The sequence below is a fragment of the Diceros bicornis genome, chromosome 19 (genome assembly GCF_020826845.1).
Source record: "Diceros bicornis minor isolate mBicDic1 chromosome 19, mDicBic1.mat.cur, whole genome shotgun sequence".
In the NCBI taxonomy this organism is placed as follows: domain Eukaryota; kingdom Metazoa; phylum Chordata; class Mammalia; order Perissodactyla; family Rhinocerotidae; genus Diceros; species Diceros bicornis.
In genome coordinates, this window is record NC_080758.1 from 32,170,625 (window position 1) to 32,189,971 (window position 19,347).

The 19,347-nt window shown below is 51.0% G+C and overlaps 2 protein-coding genes across 4 annotated transcripts; both read right to left on the reverse strand.

Annotated features, from left to right (window-relative positions):
- Nucleotides 1–4,669: 4,669 nt before the first annotated feature.
- SPEF1 (sperm flagellar 1) lies at nt 4,670–10,906 on the reverse strand. Of its 3 annotated transcripts, XM_058563127.1 has the most exons (8): nt 9,019–10,906; nt 7,635–7,746; nt 7,123–7,279; nt 6,887–6,926; nt 6,684–6,744; nt 6,348–6,471; nt 6,119–6,222; nt 4,670–5,871 (listed from the first exon to the last, which is right to left on the reverse strand). In XM_058563127.1, the coding sequence occupies exons 1-8, from the start codon at nt 9,125–9,127 to the stop codon at nt 5,547–5,549; spliced, it is 1,032 nt and encodes a 343-aa protein (XP_058419110.1). In that variant the 5' UTR covers nt 9,128–10,906; the 3' UTR covers nt 4,670–5,546. The 3 variants fall into 3 exon arrangements, with proteins under 3 accessions (XP_058419110.1, XP_058419111.1, XP_058419113.1); XM_058563128.1 differs by lacking the exon at nt 7,635–7,746 and having other exon boundaries at nt 9,019–9,078; XM_058563130.1 differs by having other exon boundaries at nt 5,804–6,222; nt 9,019–10,905.
- A 784-nt stretch (nt 10,907–11,690) lies between these two features.
- Nucleotides 11,691–14,573, reverse strand: CENPB (centromere protein B). Its single transcript, XM_058563131.1, has one exon. The coding sequence runs from the start codon at nt 14,342–14,344 to the stop codon at nt 12,518–12,520; it is 1,827 nt and encodes a 608-aa protein (XP_058419114.1). The 5' UTR covers nt 14,345–14,573; the 3' UTR covers nt 11,691–12,517.
- Between the last annotated feature and the right edge of the window lie 4,774 nt (nt 14,574–19,347).

The window sequence follows — 19,347 nt, forward strand, 5'->3', positions numbered from 1 at the left end:
CATGTATACAAATATTCATTGCAGCACCATTTGTAATAGCCCCAAACTGGAAACAACCCAAGCATCCACCAATGTTAGAATGAATAAATAAATTGCACTATATTCATCAGTGGTATATTATACAGCAATGACAAAGAACAACCTACTGAATACATGCAACAATATGGATGATTCTCACAGACAATATTGAGCAAAAGAAGCCTGACACAAAAATAGTATATACTGTATTGTATATTCTAGTACAAGTCTTGGTAAATATATGTCTGCATTTCTCTTGAGTATATATTGAGGAATGGAATTGAGGGAACATAGTTGTGGTGGCTTTATAATGTGTCAACTTAGCTATGGTAAACTATATTTCCCAGAATTCTCTTCCATGTATGTTTCCAGTTAGGGTGGGCCACAACAGACACTTTTGCATGAGCTATGGAGGGTGGAAGAAAAGCAGTGGCTGTATTGGCTTTTACACTCGCAAGGTCTAGACAGGAGCTTTGTAGCCCGTGCACTTTGTTGCTGATCTGCTGCTCACCTCACTGATATGGGGTAGCAGCCAGGCCTGAAACTGCTCCACCTTTCCCTGGATCCTCCTTCAGCTTCTGTGACTCCTGGGGCCAGATAACAAAGGGCACCAGCTTTTCCTGCAGGACACTGACATCATCAAGTTTGCAGGCAGTGGGAACTGACATAAGGTCCCTTTTGTCCTCAAGGGTTCCAGCTTATCCTTGCGGATTCCAGCTTGTCCTTTCTCTCCTACACTTTATATCCATCTTCCCTTCCCAGCCGCCTGACCTGTGAACTTTAAGCTCCAGCATCAGATGCAAAAACGACAGACTTACAGAGACTGTTGAACAGTTACCTGAAGTCAAATCCCTGTAACAAATCCTTTCTGCTTCTCTGATTGAACTCTAACTGATACAATAGCATAGGCATAGGTTTGATTTTGTATGAAACCGCCAAACTGTTTTCTGAAATGGTTGTACTCACTTACACTCCCATCAGCAGAGTATGAGAGTTCTTGTTGCTTCACATCCTCATCAGCATAAAAATTAGCAATTAATTTTGTAAAAACACAACACTGTGGAAACCAAAGCAGGGCAGCAGGCCACCAGTCTTCAGCCTCTGCTCTGAGCCGTGCCCTTGTGGAGGACGATTTCACAATATCAAGAATACAAATGAGTGTATTCTTTGACCTAACAATCCCAGTTCTGGAATTTATCATGCAGATATACTTGCACACAATACTGAATTAGGAATGTATGAGGTTATTCATTGTTGTATTGTTATTAACAAAAGTTTAGAAACAACTCAAATGTCCTTCAATAGAGGACTGATTAAATAAATTTGGTAGAGACAATAGAATTTTAGATGGCTTTAAAAACAGAAGAAGTTTTCGACGGACTGATATGAAAAAATCTTGTATTAGTTGAGGTTCTCCAGAGAAACAGAACCAATGAGATGTATATAGATATAGATGATATAGATATAGATATAGATACAGATACAGATATAGATGATATAGAGATTGATTTATTATAAGGAAGTAGCTCATGCGATTATGGAGTTATGGAGGCTGGCAAATTTCAAGATCTGTAGGATGAGTCAGCAAGCTGGAGAGCTGATGATTTAGTTTCAGTCCAAAGGTTGGTAGGCTCAAGACCCAGGAAGACTCGACGTTTCAGTTAGGGTTGAAAAGCAGAAGAAAAGCCGATGTCCCAGTTCAAAGGCCATCATGCAGAAGGAATTTTCTCTTACTCACAGGAAGGTCAGTCTTTTAATTCTATTCAGTCCTTCAACTGATTGGATGAGGCCCACCCACATTAGGGAGAGGAATCTGCTTTTCTCAGTCTACCCATTTAAATGTTAATCTCATCCAAAAACACCCTCACAGAAACACCCAGAATAATGTTTGACCAAATATCTGGGCACCCTGTGGCCCAGTCAAGTTGGCACATAACATTGACCATCACAGATCTACAAGCGATCTTGTTGAATGGAAAATCAAGATGCAGGACAGAGTGTGCTTCCCCTTTATGTTTAAAAAAAAAAAAAAAAAGAGGGGCCTGCCCTGTGGCTTAGTGGTTAAGTGCCCGCACTCTGCTGCTAACAGCCCGGGTTTGGATCCCGGGTGCGCACCGATGCACCGCTTCTCCGGCCATGCTGAGGCCGCGTCCCACATACAGCAACTAGAAGGATGTGCAACTATGGCATACAACTATCTACTGGGGCTTTGGGGAAAAAAAGGGAGGAGGATTGGCAATAGATGTTAGCTCAGAGCCGGTCTTCCTCAGCAAAAAGAGGAGGATTAGCATGGATGTTAGCTCAGGGCTGATCTTCCTCACAAATAAATAAATAAATAAATAATAAAATGTTTAAAAAAAAAGGAGAGAGAGAGAGGTAAGATAACATATAACATAAGCATATTTGCTTGTATTCCCATAAACACACTCTGAAAGAATACACAAAAACTAAAGATAAAGGATACTTATTGGAGGTGCAGGGGGCAAGAGGGCTTTTCACTTTTTATATGTGTTTTTTTTAATTGTGTTTTATCTATTCAAAACATTAAGTAACAAAAAATTTTGAATACCTTTTTACCTGCCTTCTCTCCTTCTACAATTGTGAACACTGAGGGAGACAAATCATGTATAAACTCATCTTTGTGTTCCTGGCATTTAGTACATAGTAGACATTCAATAAACATTTGAGGAATGAAGGAATGAATGAATTAACCAGAAGAAATCAGATTTAGCATCGGTCAGAAAGGGGAGAGGGTAGTGAGGAGGAGCAGTGGGCGGGGGTAGGGGTGGCTGTCAGAGGGAAAGTTTGGGGAATAAGAGAGATGTTTAAAGAAGAGTTATAGAGTTATAATGTGTGATGTTATCCACCTTCACATTTATTCCCAAGAAACATTCAGTAAAATGCTCCACTGCTTTTGTGGTTTAGCTTTTAGGGTTTTGAGCTATGATTGTGGGTTGAGACAGACTCAGGCGTATCTAGATACTAGGAATAGGGAGCGGGGTACTCAACGAAAAGGAACTTCCAGGACCTGGCCCAGTCTCTGCCCTGGAGGAGGCCAGCAGACTCTTGAGTGGGGGGCCTCAGTCGCCAAACCTGCTTCTGGGCCCACTGTGCTCCTGTCAGACAGGACCATGCCCTGCCCCATCTCCTGGTCCCCAGGCCCCTCCACAACCTACCCCCACCAGCTCCACACACAGGAGCCTACAAATGTGGTCCATAGATGAAAGGTTCAGAAAACCACTCTGGAGACCCAGTGCAGACTAGGGAGAGAGAACGGTGCTAGAGCTGGGATCAGTATGTGTGAAGGGCTGGTGGTTAAGGAAGGAAGAGGGTCGGGGCCGGGCCGGCATAGCGGTTAAGTTCACGTGCTCTGCTTTGGTGGCCCCAGAGCTCGCAGGTTCGGATCCTGGGCACAGACCTGTGCACTGCTTATCAAGCCATGCTGCGGCAGCATCCCATATAAAGTAGAGGAAGGTGGGCACGGATGTTAGCCCAGGACCAATCTGCCTCAGCAATGAAAGAGGAGGATTGGCAACAGATGTTAGCTCAGGGCTAATCTTCCTCAAAAAAAAAAAAAAGGAAGGCAGAGGGTCTTGCTGAAGCTGATGTTAACCTACGACCAGGCTAAGTGCAGGGAAGGGGCTCAGACCAAGATCAGGAGTAGTCAACAATTTTTATATTTATTTATTATTTTAGGAAGTCAGATGAGCAGAACTGGACTACACATATCCTTGTTTCATGACACTCTCCATACTGTCCATAAACAGCCCACTTATGAACACCTATAAACCCACCACCTGCCCCAAGAACTAAAACATTACAAATAACTCATGTGCTTCTTGCATCCCTGCCCTCTGCTTCCTCTCAGAGGTAACCACTCTCCTAGATTTTATCCTTTCATTGCTTTTTCCTCCTTGTGGTTGACAGCTTCTAAAATAATCCATGCCTCCTGGTACTCACATCCATGTGTACCTCTGCCCTCAAATGAGGGCTAGACCTAGTGACTTAGTTCTAATAAACAGGATACAACAAATGTGATGGATGTCACTTCTGTGATTACATTAGGTAAGATTGTAAATTCTATCTTGCTAGCAGACGTTGTTAACTCTCTCCTTTGCTGGCTTTGATGAAGTAAACTACCATACTGGAGATGGCCACATAGCAAGGAAATGAGGGCAGCCAACAGCCAGCAGGAAACTGAAGCCCTCAGGCCAACAGCCCACAGGAGGTGAATTTGTCAAAAACCAAGTGAACTCGGAAGTGAGTCCTTCCCCAGTCTAGCCTTCAGATGAGACCACAGCTTTGGTCAATACTTTGATTGCAGCCTTGTGAGAAACCCTGAAGCAGAGGACTCAGCTAAGCCATGCCTGGACTCTTGACCCACAGAAAATATGAGATAACTGGGGCCGGCCCGGTGGCACAAGCAGTTAAGTGCACGCGCTCCGCTGTGGCGGCCTGGGGTTCGCCGGTTCGGATCCCGGGTGCACACTGACACACTGCTTGGTAGGCCATGCTGTGGCGGCGTCCCATATAAAGTGGAGGAAGATGGGCACGGATGTTAGCTCAGAGCCAGTCTTCCTCAGCAAAAAAAAAAGAGGAGGATTGGCAGATGTTAGCACAGGGCTGATCTCACAAAAAAAAAAAAAGAAAATATGAGATAATAAATGTATGCTGTTCTAAGCCACTACATTTGTAGTAATTTGTTACATGGTAATAGATAATACAAGTTCTTTTCAGTTCTTTTGCTATTACAAAGAGTGTTGCTATGAACATTGCTGTACATGTGTCCCAGAACACAGAACACAAGAGATTGAGTTTCCCTGGGGTATATGCTGAGTTTATGCCTAGGAGTAGAATTCCCTGGTCTCAGGATTTACAAATGTTCAATGTTACTGGTAGTCAGTAAATGGTCAGAGTTAGGGTCACACCATGGCCATGGTGTCTTGGTCAAGGTTGGGAGTCAAGCTTGGGTTCAGTCCACAGAACTTGGAATCAGTCTGTGGGCAGGGTTGGATCAGTCTATGAGAGTCATACAGAGGACAGATTTAGGGGTCAGTCCTTGGGAAGGGTTGAGGGTGAGTGTGTGGCTACATCTGGGGAGAATCTGAAGCCTGGGTTTGGGGTTGGGTTTGGACAGGGTTGGAGGACACTGTGAGGGTGGGTTTGGGAGTCAGTAAGGCCAGAGTTAGAAGTCAGGCTGTCCTAGTACACAAGACCTGACACCTGTGATATCATCAACCTACCAAGCAGTGGCCACGCGGGGCCCACCTGCGCGCAAGGTGAGACCCACTCTGGGCCTACAAGGTTCTTTCACTCAAGGAGTGGGAGGCAGCACAAGGCGGGCAAGAGCTTGCTACTCTCAGGGATCCAGGCAGAGAGAGAAGGCAGGTGCAGGAAAGAGCACAACACCTTTAATGGGGGCAGCCCTGTCCCATATCCCCCAAACATTCTCAACAGTAGCAGTGGAAGGGGAGGGCCATTGGTATAGGCATAGCTATGTCTTCCCCCCTCCTGGCTGAGCCCATTCCTCACCCCTTCCTCTCCAGTTGCTGCACTCTCCAGCCTTGAGCTGGGTCCCAGGCGAGTGCCCAGGAGGGGCAAGGGAGTCCCTCAGCTGCCTGGGGCAGCTTCCCCCATGGCCCAGGGTGTGAAGAATGAGCCTGGATGGAGATGCTGCTGTCCTCAGAGCTGGACGGGGACCCGCTTCTAGGGGTGTGGACTGAGCCAGGGGGCCGCCCCACAAGGCCCAGCGCAGGGAGCGCCAAAGCGGAGCCCTCGTTGTCAGGCACTGCTTTGGGGGACACGCCAGGTCTCTGCATGTGGCTTCTGGGTTCTGGAAAGCGGTCCATTCTCCTGACCCCGATGGAGTGGAAGGAGGTGGCTCAGACTGGGGCTTCGCTTGGAGGGCTCCCGTCCCACTTCCCCCCAGGCTTAGCCCCACCCCAAGGGAGAGGGGCGCTCGTGCCCCAGGAGGCTTATTGGAGCTGCTGGCTCCGCCCACCCATTCGTCTGCGCGGTCCGTCGGTGGGTGCGTCGGTCGCAGCGTCTGGGCTCTGGCGGTACCGGCACTTGCCCGCACATGGCCCGGGCAGCCGCTCACCGCTGCTTACGCTCCACCTGCTGGAGCCGCCGGGAGAGGTCGTCGATGCGCACGTTCTTGAGCTGGAGCAGGTGCTCCAAACGCCTCACCTTCATCTGCAGGACCTGCGTCACGCAGAGGTTTTAAGCCTGGCGGCCCTCTGCCCCTCTGCTCCTGCTTCTCCAGGCTCCAAGCCCCACTCCCCTCCCAGCCCCCTCCCCCTTCCTGCACCTTCCTAGTGCGCCCTCACCTGCACAGTCTCCTGCGAGGCCAACAGCTCTTGCTCCTTTTCAGCGATCTGGAGGACGAAGCTTGGGTCGCCCTGCAGCGCCTGGCTATACCCTGGAGGCCGCGGCGCTGGCAGCCGGCCTGCCCTGGGGTGGGAGGCAGCTTAGAAAAGGCTTGGACTTTGGGCCCTACCCTCACCTGTCCCTCAGTCAGGCCTTCCCTCCCACCTCTCACTGTCCCCTTCCCCATCCCTGACTTCCCTACCTTTCCAGGCGCAATCTGCCCCCACCTTCACCTCCCAGCCCTATGTTGGGAGATCACTGGGCCTGGTGAGGTCAGGAACTCCCAGCCTCCTTACCTGAGCTGCCCCCCTCCCTGGGGGTCTGGGGCACCTTCCCCCGGGGCCTTCTGGGACAAACCTGAGACAAAGCAAGAGGAGGAGTAACCATGCTGGAGTCCTATTTTCCTGTCTTCCTCTCTCCCCACCCCCTTGCCCCCAGAGGAGGAAAGAACAGGAGGAAAGCTCCTCCTGGGAGGAAGGAAAAGTAAAGGCCACTTTACCCACATCCATGTAGTCAGTGCCATCCTGGGGAGCCAGCTCCTGAAAGAACGCCCCGGGGGTCTACTGTGAGCTCGGGCTGCCCATCCCCAAGGAGCCCCATTGCCCATCCGCGGTCCCCCAGGCCAGGCTCCCTTTGACCAAGCACCCTTCTCCCACACAGATGGCCAAGGGGGGGCTTTCTGCTGCCTGGGAAGCTCCCCCCAGAGCAGTGGGAGAAGCTTGAGTGGGGTGGCACCTGTAAGGAGCCAGCGCCCTGCTTCCTGCGCCTCTGTCGCTCCTCTAGGCGCTGCCTCAGGGGAATGAGCACCAGCTCCACCACGCCTGGGGCGCACTGCGCGATCTTGCGCATCACGTCCTCTGGTACCGAGAAGTTCAGCTTGTTCAGCACCTTCCTGCGGGGTAGACGCAGGGATGGCAGACTGGGTCATGGGGGAATGAAGTGAGGGGGTGGAAGAAAGAAGGTGTGGTGGTTGCAGTCCTTGAGTGCACAGCCTTGGGGGAATGGAAAGGCATGCATCTGAGCCCGTTCTTGGGTGTGCCCAGGTTCCTTGTCGCCTCCCCAATAGAAGAGTCCCTTGATTTTGTTACCAGACAGATTTTGTCTACATCGTCCTTCCCCTCCCTGAAACCAACACAGTCCCAGCCTGCACTGCAGAGACCATAGGAGGTGGAGGGGCTGGGGCAGCCCTTCCTAGGATCCCGGCTAGGACCTGCAGTTTCCATTAGTGTGCCCAGGTATTCTGCTACCTGTTCAGGTGACCCCAGTTGCTGAGCTTCTGCTGAAGAGAGTTGGCAGGGACATAATTGTGCATCTCCACCATCTTGGGAAAGTAAAACTTGATGACCTCTGCGACCAGGACTGAGGGAGTGGGAGTGGGAGCAGATATGGAAGGTGGTGGGTTGGGTAAGGGAAAAGGGGAAAGGAGAAGAAATGGGTGGGGTGGGAGAATCAGGGGTGGCAGAGTGGTGGGGCCAAGTGGAGAGGTGGAGATATGGAAAGGGGAATGATGATAGGGAGGAAGAGGTAGTGGAGGAGGAGGCAAGAAAGTGAGATCAGTGATCAGCCAGAGACTAAGCCTCCAGCATATCCCAGAGGAGCTGCACTCCCTCGCCATTAACTCAGGGCATATGAAAACTGAGCTCTCTGGTCCTCTAGCAGAGAATGAGTCTCCAAGAGAGCCCTTCAGGAGCCTGGGCCCTCCCACTAGGAATTCACATGGATATACAAGCACACACACACACTCCAACACCAAAGTCCCAGGAGAGGGTCACAGACTCACACAAGCAGATACATGTGATAAGATCCCTCTACAGATACACACATAGTACAGAGTCTCTAGACACACAGACACACATATAGCATATACACACATACAAAACCACACAGAGACGCACAAACACATACACAGACACATATTTCCATCACTTGAGTTCCAAGAGACAGTCACTAACACAGACAAGCACAGCGAGTCACAAATGCACCAATATACACACACAGAGCTGCATACATCTGTCGTTAAAATCGCAGGAGACAGTCTTAGATACACAGACATCTATACAATCACAAAGAAACGCATATGCACACAAGACCCCCCCCACATACATATAGGACAGAATGTGTCAACACACATCTGAACACACACATGCTCAGATCCCACAAGACAGACATATACAACACAGCAATGAATTATGCACACACAGAGAGATGCATAAATACACACAGACATACATCTTAGTCATTAAAGTCCCAGGAGGGAGTCACAGACTCACACACTCAGAGACACATACACACACAAACACCCCACACATGCATAAAGGATAGAACATGTAGACATATGTATGGACACACACACACACCCACATTCCCACAAATGCAGATAGAAATACACACACACACACACATTTCTACAATTGAATTCCTAGAAGATAGTCAGACACCCCCCAAACACACCCCCCACACACGCACACAAGCACAGAGAGACGTGTATGCACACAGACTCCTTACAGGACAGTAATGTAGTAATTACAACCCATAATACAGGGCAGAATATGTGGACACACAGGCGCGCGCGCGCGCGCGCGCACACACACACACACACACACACACACACACACACACTGGGGCGCAAACCTCCATCACTGAAGTCTCGGGAGAGATTTCGCTTGGGCCGGGATAGAGGGATGTTGTCTACCCATAGGTACAGCTGGTGCAGTGCCTCTTCGTCCACGCTGCCCGCCATTGCCGCCCTTGGCAAGGCCAGGCCCTTCCAGCTGTGCAGCGTCCAGGCCCAACCTCACGACCCCTCAAATGCCTCCTCTCTCGCCACTGCCGCCGCCCAAACCTGACTCTGCCTCTCTAATCCCGAGACTTGCCTCCCAGCTGGGAGCAGCCATATTGTTTTCTGAAACCACGGCAACCACCCGTGACTCGCCAGGGAGCAGGGGCTTCTGGGAGTTGTAGTTTTTCTCCCGCAACCTCCTCTGGAGGCCCCAGCTTTGAAAAGGCGATTAGGTGGCCTTGTCTTCCCTGCCTCCCAAGAAGAAATCACCTCTGCGCCCACGCCACCTGCTGACCAGCCACTGGTCCACTTTGGGACCTGCCGAAGCCAACCAGGCCCGCAGAACTGCACCAGTATCCCCAGGGCTGGGATCCCCCTTCTGGGTCCTTTAGCGATCAGTCCCCAATGCAGGGAGCATCCCAATGTTTGCCAGCTTTATTTGAGGATCCATTGTTAATCATCTGCTGCTCCCCATCCGGACTGTGTGATAGGTGTGTGACAGTGCCTCCTTGCTGGGTCCCTCCTCAAAACTGTGCTCATAGGTCCATCACCACTCCCCGATTCCCCAGCAGTGTCCTGGTGAGGCATTTGATACGTAACCTCAACTCCCAGGAGAACACCAGAGCTCAAGGCCAGTGCCTTGAGCAGGTCATTTAACTCAACCCTGTATCCTCCTTTGTGAAATGGGGAGGGTTCTCACCTCTTTGTCCCAATGGGGTAAAAGGAAGGAGATTGAGAAGGGCATTTACAGAAGACCTATATTTGTATGGCAACTGGGAGAATGGTAGTTGGTTATAGGTACAGGAGCTGCAAGAGCTCCTGTAGACACTTCCACATCCCTCATCTCCCTCCGAGAGCTTTTCTTCCATGGGTTAGAAATTGATTTCAGTAACCAGTTCCTTTTTAAAAGAGCCCTCTGTTTAGGAGGGTTAGGAATATGGGTCGTTACTTAATCAAGGGGTACAGAGTAGCAGTGAAGGGACACTTCTAGGGTCAGCCTGGGGAGAAAGCTTGCTTCTGCCACAGACTAGTGGTATGGCTTTGAGAACACTACTGGACCTATCTGTGCCTGTTTTCTCATGGTTTTACCCACCTCATAGGGGTTTCATGAGCATCCAAAGTGCTTGGCACAGAGCCTAGCACCCAGCAAGAGCCCTATTAACATCAGCTGGTGTTATCATTCATGAGATGATCTCAGTTCCAGTAAAAGAGGTGTTCTTGTCAGCAGGAGACACATGGAAGTGATTCGCCTTGTTGGTATTTGAGGTGAGGGACTTGGGTGAAGGACACCAGGGGAGAAGGCTACTGCTCCCATTTACTCCAGAGCAGGCCAAGGGGGAAGGCTAGGCTTCCTTATGGCTTTCTGGTTTCCTCCTCCAGGGCTCAGATGGGGTGGGGGCAGGTGGGGAATCCCAACTACTTTTTGCTGTCACTTAGTTTCAAAGCCTTCATGGCGTGGAGGGGATCCCTGAGTGCCAGGAGTGTGGAAGGCCAAGTGTGGAAGAGTCACCCCACATTCTTGTTTAAAAGTAATACATAGTAGCCTTGCCTTTCTAGATGGGACCACACCCAAGGCAGGCAGGGACAAAAGATGACCTGGATATCACCCCCTTAACGTTCCAGGGATGAGAGAGGGGGAACTGCAGGGAGGTGGGGGGAGGGAACCTCAGGACGATGTGCCAGCCCCAGCCTAGGTGGGAAAACCGGTTTGGGGCCCAGAGCTGCCTGCCCTGCTCAAGCTCAGGCCTGCCCCTAGCTGGACCTGCTGGGGCTTGAGGGCCTCAATGAAGGCAGGCCTGGGGAAGGCGGGGGTGGGCCTGGGTGGGGGGGGATGCTGGCCCTAAAAGGAGAAAGGGGGTACAATCAGCAAAGTTCTCACCTTTGGACTGGAGGGAGTTGCCAACTCATCCTCAGCCTCTTGAGGGTGCGACCTGTCCCCAACAAGTTCATGAGCCAGCAATTTCACCCTCCTCCTGCCACTGTCCCCAAGACAGCCGCCAGGCTTGGAGATGCCAATCACTGAAATGCCTAAAGGATGCCCTCTTCAGGCACCAAAGGCAGACCAACTGATGCCCTGTATGCCCCTCCAAAGTCCAACCTGGACCACAGGAGCTGCCCCAACTCCCCTTTCTTTCTGCCTTCTGGCCCCACTCCTGCAAAGCCCTTCTTTAATGGGCCTTGCTAGGCCTAGTTCCCAGGTGCCAATAGTTCAATTTGGCCCAGCAGGGACTGTTGGCTCTTCCTCCTGTCCCAGCCATCTGACACTAAGTTTCTCTCTAACCCCAAAACACTGCAAGGCTCGGCTTCCTCAAACCCACTCCCAGGCAGGTGCACTGAAGACCCCTTCCTTCCCAAGCTTAGATACATCTAGATATGGATGTTGCCCCTCACCCCAGTCAGGTCCAGGGCTGTGGCCACCCTCTCAACACTTGATTCCATGTCCTACCAGAGCAAAGACCAAAGAGAACCAGGAGAGGACATGTCCCCAAGACAGACGCAAGCCCAGACCATGAAGGATGCACCCTTGGCTGTTAAAATGTTCACCCCCACAAAAGGGGGGTGGACGGATTTATTGAATTCAGACTGGGAAAGGAGCAGCTGGTTGGCTGGACTCTGGGCCCAGCCCCAGACCCCCTACCCAGGATAGGGCCCTGCCAAAGAGGGAGAGGCATGGGGCCTGCAGCTGCCCACAAGGGAAGCGCCCATTATCACTCCTCTGGAGGGCCTCTTGGGAACCTCCAATCTAGAAAGAAAACCAAGAGCCAAAGTAACATGGACTGGGCCAGAAAATGGGACTGGGGAGGTGGGGAAGCAGGCAGACACAGGCTCAGGAGCCTGAAGTGAGTTAGACTGTGCTTCTCAAGGTGGCCCGGGGGCAAGGTGGGGGCTGCCAGCCTTGTGGGGGCCTAGGCTGGACTTTCCTCTGGAGCCCTTCCCAGAATGGCTTTGGGGTCCCCCCCACCAAAGACCTGGTGTGGACGGCAGAGGGGAGAGGCACTCTCCGGCCGGGAGCTTCCAGGGCCCATCCCTGGTTGCTGCTGTGGCCTAGTCCACTGATGGCACGGTGTGGTAGCACCGGACAGCTCCCCCCTCCTCCCCACCTGGTCCCCCAAGCCCAGGGGCAAATGGGGAGGAAAGAGGATTCTGAGAAAGAGGCAATAAGCAGGCAGTGAGGCTGACCCCAGCCTCGGGCCCTACCGAGGTGACTGGGCCTGTCACAGGGCCAGGAGAACATCACTAAAGGATCTGGGGCTCCCCACTCTGGTTCCACCCACAGTGGCTGCCGGAGAGTCCTCTGCCCTGGGCTGGTACTGCCACATCCAAGTCAGGGGCATGGCTAGGCCCAGTGGCTCAGCTTTGATGTCCAAGACCCCGAACTCCGGCCTGCCTGGCATGGTTCTTCCTGGTCACATGGACCAGATCATGTTCCAAGTGGAGGATGTGGCTCTGCACGCGGTCGTCAATGGGGAAGGAGGTCAGGTACCTCTTGACCATAGCAAAGTAAGCCATGGCCTCCCCAAAGCTGGGCACAGGCACCTCATCACCATCTTCCTCCTCATCTTCGTCATCTTCCTCCTCTTCATCATCCTCGTCATCCTCATCTTCCTCCTCTTCCTCACTGTCCGACTCAGAGTCTTCTTCACCTTCCAGGAAATGGAGGGTAGGGCACTGAGCCTCCTCCTGGGCACCGTAGCCCGTGAAGCTGCCACCAGCCTCCACTACTCCCTGGGCCCAGTCCTCGGCCTCCAAGCCCTCAGAGGAGCTCTCCTCCTCCTCTTCCTCCTCCTCTTCATCACTGTCATCAACATCACCCTCCTCTTCCACCTCCTCTTCCTCCCCTAGTTCCTCTCCTTCTCCTCCTTCCTCCTCCTCGCCTTCTTCCTCTTCCTCCTCCTCCTCCTCCCCTTCACCCTCCTCTTCCTCCTCTTCCTCTTCTTCTTCCTCCTCCTCCTCCTCTTCTTCCCCCTCACTCTTGAGGGCAGTGGTGATGGTAGCATTAGGGCCACCCCCGAAGCCAGCCTCACGAAAGCAGGCAGCTATGTCCGAAGGCTCCACTGCCTGCCAGGCTGCAGCCACAAAGTGCAGGGCCTCCATGAGGCTCAGCTGCAGGCCTGAGCGATCCTGGCCCTCCAGCGCAGCCATGGCCTTGAGCAGCATAGCCTGGCGGTAGTGGCCCTTCACCTGTTGGACCACTCCCCGCTCCAGCGGCTGCACGGCACCAGGTGGGAAGAAGGCCAGCTGCACATGCCGGAGGCCAGAGGTGTCCAGGGACTGGGCAGACAGGCGGCCGGCCAGCAGCAGGACTCGGCGAGATTCTGCAGCCATGCGGGTGTCCAGGGCCTTCAGGTACTTGGCCAGGGCCTGAGTGGTAACACCACCCTTAGAGTTGGCGGTGTAGTCGCAGGGCAGGCCGGCTTGGCCTGCACGGGGCTTGGCCGACTTGCCGGCCACAAGCGGGGGCAGCTTCTCGCTGCCGTCGGCGTTGGCGCACAGCAGGACGCTCAGGCGCTGGGTGGCCCTGCGCGCCCGTCCATCACCTCCGCACATCCCTGCGGCCTGGTCGGGCAGAAAGTCGTACCACAGACTGGTCTCGGTGGCGCTGAACACGTCCTGGGAGGCGTAGCCCTCGGCCACCGAGGGCGGCTGCTCCTCCCGAGTGCGCCAGCCCGTCGTACCCCCGCCGCTGCCCTCCGAGGGCACCGCAGGCGGGCTGGCCGGTGCTGCTGGGGGCCGGGGGGCAGCGCTGCGCGACCGGGCGCGAGCCACGCTGCTGCAGGACACCACACCGTGGCGCCGGCGGAAGCGGTCCAGCCAGCCGTTGGAGGCGGTGAAGTCGTCCATGCCCAGCTCCTCGGCTATACGCAGCGCCTTCTCCTTGAGGATGATGCCCTTGACGGGCAGGCCAGCGGCGCGGATCTGCTGGAACCAGGCGATGAGCAGCCCCTCGAGCTTGTCGTAGGGGGACAGCTTGTTGGTTTTGCGGCAGGTGGAAGCCACACCGTACTTGCGCTCCGACGCCAGGATGGCGCGCTTGTTCTTCAGGATGGTGCTCAGCGTGGACGGCGGGATGTTGAAGCGCCGCGCGATCTCGCCCTTGCGCAGGTCCGGGTTCTCCTCCACCTCCTGGATAATCCGCGACTTCTCCCGGAACGTCAGCTGCCGCCGCTTGGGGCCCATCCCGGCGCGCCCCCCGCCCCGGGGCCCGGCGCCACCGCCGCCACCCCGGGGCGGGGGTCCCGGGCCCGCGGCGGGGGGCACCTGGCGGCCTCTCCCGCGCGCCCCGCCCGAGACAAAGCGGCTCGCGGAGCGGCGGGCGGGGCGGGACCCGGCCGGGCCGGGGGCACCTTCGGGGGTGCCGGCGGGCGCGGCGCCGGGCGCCGGACGGCGGGCGGCGGGCGGCAGGCAGCGGGCGCGGGCGAGGGCGGGTGGCGCGGGCGCGGTGGGCAGGAAGTGCCGCGGCGCAGGGAGCGGGGAGCGCGGCGAGCGGGGCGGAGCGGGCGGAGCGGGATCTCGCGGGAAGCGCGGGGACGCCCGGCACCGCCTCCCCGCCCTCCGCGCCCAGCTCCTCCCCGCCGCCCCGGACCGACCGCTGGGAGGCGCTGCGGCCTGCTGGACCGGCCAGCGCTCGGGCGTCCGGTGACCGGCCGGCAACCGCGCAGGCCTGGGGTGCGGTGCCCGACTCCCAGGCCGGGTGGGCAGCGATTTGCTGCTTAGAAGGAATACCCTGTGGTTTGTGTTTTTTGTTTTATTAAGGTAAAATTAACTGACTTTTTTGCGGAAACTGAAAAATATAGGAACCTAAAAATCACCTTTCACTCCAGCACCTGGAGAAATGCACAGGTAACCTTTTGATACATTTCCTTCCAGTCTCTTCTTTAGGCGCATGCAGTTTCTTTTTAAAAATTTATTGTGTAAAACTGGCATCAGACTGTATAGACTGTATATCTGGCATCTCCTGCTGTTTTACCTGGCATCAAGTGATGAGAATTTTGCTATATGGATAAAGTATTGCCAACCTGCTTTTTAATGGTTGTATACTGCTCCAATTATAGATGAACACTAATCTCTGTAGCCTATTGTTACCCCTTTAAATGGTTATTTTCATAAGCAACATTACAGTTCTAAATCTATTTGATGGTAATCCCACAATCCATAGATAAACACTGACAACATCTGGGTGTGTTGCTTTCTGGGCTTTTCCATGCATATAGCCATGAATGTATGTGTTTGCACCTACGGAAATAATGTCATGTATATACATAAGCAAACACACACGTGAATCCCTGAAACCTCCTCCTCCTACACCGAACACATAAAAATGACAAATTCTTAATAATTGCATTGCAGTGTTTAAAAAATCTCTTAGAGTAGCATGAGGAGTAGGCTGTGACCCAGGGGAACAGGCTGAGGACCTGGTGCTGGTTGAGGCTTCAAGTGAATGGGTGTAGACAAAGAAGAAAAGAGGATCAAGGACAGGGCCCTGGGCTTTCCAAGGTCAAAGGCCCAAGAAAAGACTAACAAGAAACTCAGGAGAAACAGCTGAAGCGGTAGGAGGACGACCAAGCCCATGTGGAGTTCTGGAAGCCAAGGGAAGAAAGTGTAACTCGCTGCTGTTTTAGTGTGCATTTGTCTCTTTTCCTATGCGTATTGGCCATTTGAATCCTATGAATTTTCTAGTCATATCCTTTGCCCATGTTTCTCTTGTGTTTGTCTTTCCGTTGACTTTTAGGAGCTCTTCATATACTCTGAACATAAAATCTTTAAGTATATTGCAAATATTTTCTCCCACTCTGCCACTTGTCCTTTAACTTAGCCTAAGGAGTCTTAGATATGAGAAGTTTTTAGTCCTTAAGTAGGCAGGTCTGTCAGTTTTTTCCTTCATTGCTTCTGGGCTTTTTTGTTTTCTTAGAGAGGCCTTTCCCACCCCTGAGATGTAAAAAATAGTCTTCTAATCACAAGGCCCAGAGGAAAACATGGGAGACTTTTTCCTATAGGGGCCAGATCAGTGCTTGGCCCATAATGGGTGTATGGTCCCTATGCAAAGGCGAATGTAGGGCCACCTGGCTGAGGACTCCTTCCCATACATCTTCAGGAAACTATGTCTACATTTTGGAGCTTTCATCCGTGGGCACATATGTTCCTCCTGCCTCCTCACCCATCCTGGCTTATAATCAATGGTGTTTGAGTAAATGAAAAGGAGAATGGAAAGCTTGCTGAGGGGCACGAAGAATAGTGATTAGGCAAGTGGAATGGGTATTAGGCCTGGTGGACAGCTTTGGATAGCCTGGGCCAAGAGAAGAGGTGGTGGACTGTGGACTTCCCTAAGGTGGAGAATTGGAAAGATAGGGCTTATAGAGGGTGGTGGGGGATCCCAGGGCTCCAGATGGATTGGTGTGGGAAATGGTCAGTTCAAAGGGAGTGGAAATGGACCCCGTGCACTGCTACAGGCAGTGGGTAGACCAGGTGTCTGGAAATGGCTATGCCATCAGCATATGTGTATGGCTTCTTTTCTGTCCTGGAAGTGGCAGTACCAGTGGCCTTTATACGACACCAAGGATGGGCCTGGAAGTGGAAGACATGTGGGCCTGTTGATGGGGGGCGGATGCAGGAAAGAGGTTGTCGAGCCATTTGAAGACATCCCCAGAGTTCCTAGAGCCAAGAGGCCCAAGAGAAATACCTCATCTCTCCCCCAGTCCTTCACAGAATATGCTTTTAAACAGCTTTATGAAGATATATTTTACATACCATACAATTCACTCATTTATAGTATACAATTCACAGATACATGCAACTATCACCACAATTTTATTTATTTATTTATTTATTTTATTTTTTGTGTATGTGAGGAAGATCAATCCTGAGCTAACATCCATGCTAATCCTCCTCTTTTTGCTGAGGAAGACCGGCTCTGAGCTAACATCTATTGCCAATCCTTCTCCTTTTTTTTTTTCCCCCCAAAGCCCCAGTAGATAGTCGTATGTCATAGTTGCACATCCTTCTAGTTGCTGTGTGTGGGACGCGGCCTCAGCATGGCCAGAGAAGCGGTGCGTCGGTGCGCGCCCGGGATCCGAACCCGGGCCGCAAGTAGCAGAGCGCGCGCACTTAACCGCTAAGCCACGGGGCCGGCCCATCACCACAATTTTAGAACACCAGTCAATTTCAGAATATTTTCATAACCTTAGAAAGAAATCCTATTACCCTCTAGCTATCATTTCCCTATCCATCCGCCGCCCCTTCCCTAGCCCTAAGCAACCACTAATCTAATTTCTGTCTATAGATTTCCCTGTTGTGGACATTTCATATGAATGGAATCAGATCATACATGTCTTTTATGACTGGCTTCTTTCAGTTAGCATCATATTTTCAAGATTCATCCATGATGTAGCATCTATCAGTACTTTATTCTTTTTTGGCTGAATAATATTGTTGTGTGACTATATGACATTTTGTTTCTCTATTTGTCAGTCGATGGACATTTGGGTTATTTCTACCTTTTGGCAATTATGAATTATGCTGCTATAAACATTTGCTTGCAAGTTGTTGTGTGGTTATATGTTTTCATTTCTCTTGGGTATATATCTAGGAGTGGAATTGCTGGGTCTTATGGTAACTCTATGTTTAATTGTTTGAGGAACTGCCAGATTGAGATCGTTCTTGCTCTTCTAATTAATCTAATAATTATATCTGTTCTTTGGAAAATATTTTAAAACAGAAAATTTTGAGGATAAAAACATTTAATCACCTTTAATTCTACCACTCAGAGAATATCCTTGTAGGATACTTTTCTGTGCATATTGTTTTTAACCACACTTGGCATAATATTTTGTAGCCCATATTGTGAACATCTTTTCATGTCAATAAATATCTACATCAGTGAGTTTCAAACTTCTTTTACTATAAGAACCCTTTCTTCAAAAGACCATTTTCTAAGAGCCCAATATGTAATCATTCAATAATCAAAAATTACTTATTGAGCCCCTGCCAGGGGCCAAGCAGCCTACCCCCATGCCCATTCTCTTTAAAGGCTGCAGGTACTGCACAGTATGGAGAAACCACCTCATTGGCTGTTCCCCTGTTGAGGGACATCCAGCTTGCTCTCCACGTTTCGTTGATATTAATAATGATTCAAAGAACATACGTCTGTGGGTACTTTTATCATCTCCTTAAAAGAAAACCCCAAAAAGTGGGATATTTGGGGTCAGAGGCCAACCTTGAGCTCGGGCCTATTCAAGGTGCTGGGAGATGGAAGGAGAAGTAAATGACTTGGTCCCTGTTCTTTGATAGCTCAGTCAGCTTGAGGAAATGAGATTCAGGAAAGGGAAAAGGAAATTTCAATAAATAAAGCCAATACCTTCCAGCAGTTCCTCTTTAGGAATCTACTCCATGCATACCTGCTGCATCACTGTAAAAACTAATAACCTAAGTGTTCAGCATTAGGGAATTGAATAAATATAGACCATTATGCCACTAATATGGATTCATCTCCAAGTAAAATAAAGAAAGCAAAGTGTAAAACAATGTTTCATATACCGTTTGTATATTTATAAAAATATGGGCATATATATGCTTGTAAATGTAGAGACCTGCACTGTCCACTATGGTAGCCACTAATCCCATGTGGCTATTGAGCACTTGAAATGTGGCGAGTCCAAATTGGGACGTGCTGTAAGTGTAAAATGCACATTGGACTTTGAAGACTTGGTACCATAAAAGAAAAAAAGTATGTAAAATATCTCATTAATAATTCTTATGTTGATAATAGGTTGAAATGATAATATTTTGAATGTATGAGGTTAAGTAAAGTATTAACATTTCATATTTCTTTTTACTTTTTTTAATGTGGCTACTAGAAAATTTTAAATTACATATGTGGCTCGTATTTGTGCCTTCCATTAGGTTTCTATCAGCTAGGACCTATCTCCAGAAGAATATGCAACACATTTATAATAGTGGCTGACTGGGGAGGGGTCCTGAAGGTTTGTGTGGGGTGGGAGACTGACTTTTCATTGCCCTTTTGTACCATTTGAATTTTCTCCTTTGTTTCAATTTTTGGTACCATGTACCAGTTTTTTTTTTTCTGTGTGTGAGGAAGATCAGCCTTGAGCTAACATCTGTGCTAATCCTCCTCTTTTTGCTGAGGAAGACTGGCTCTGAGCTAACATCTATTGCCAATCCTCCTC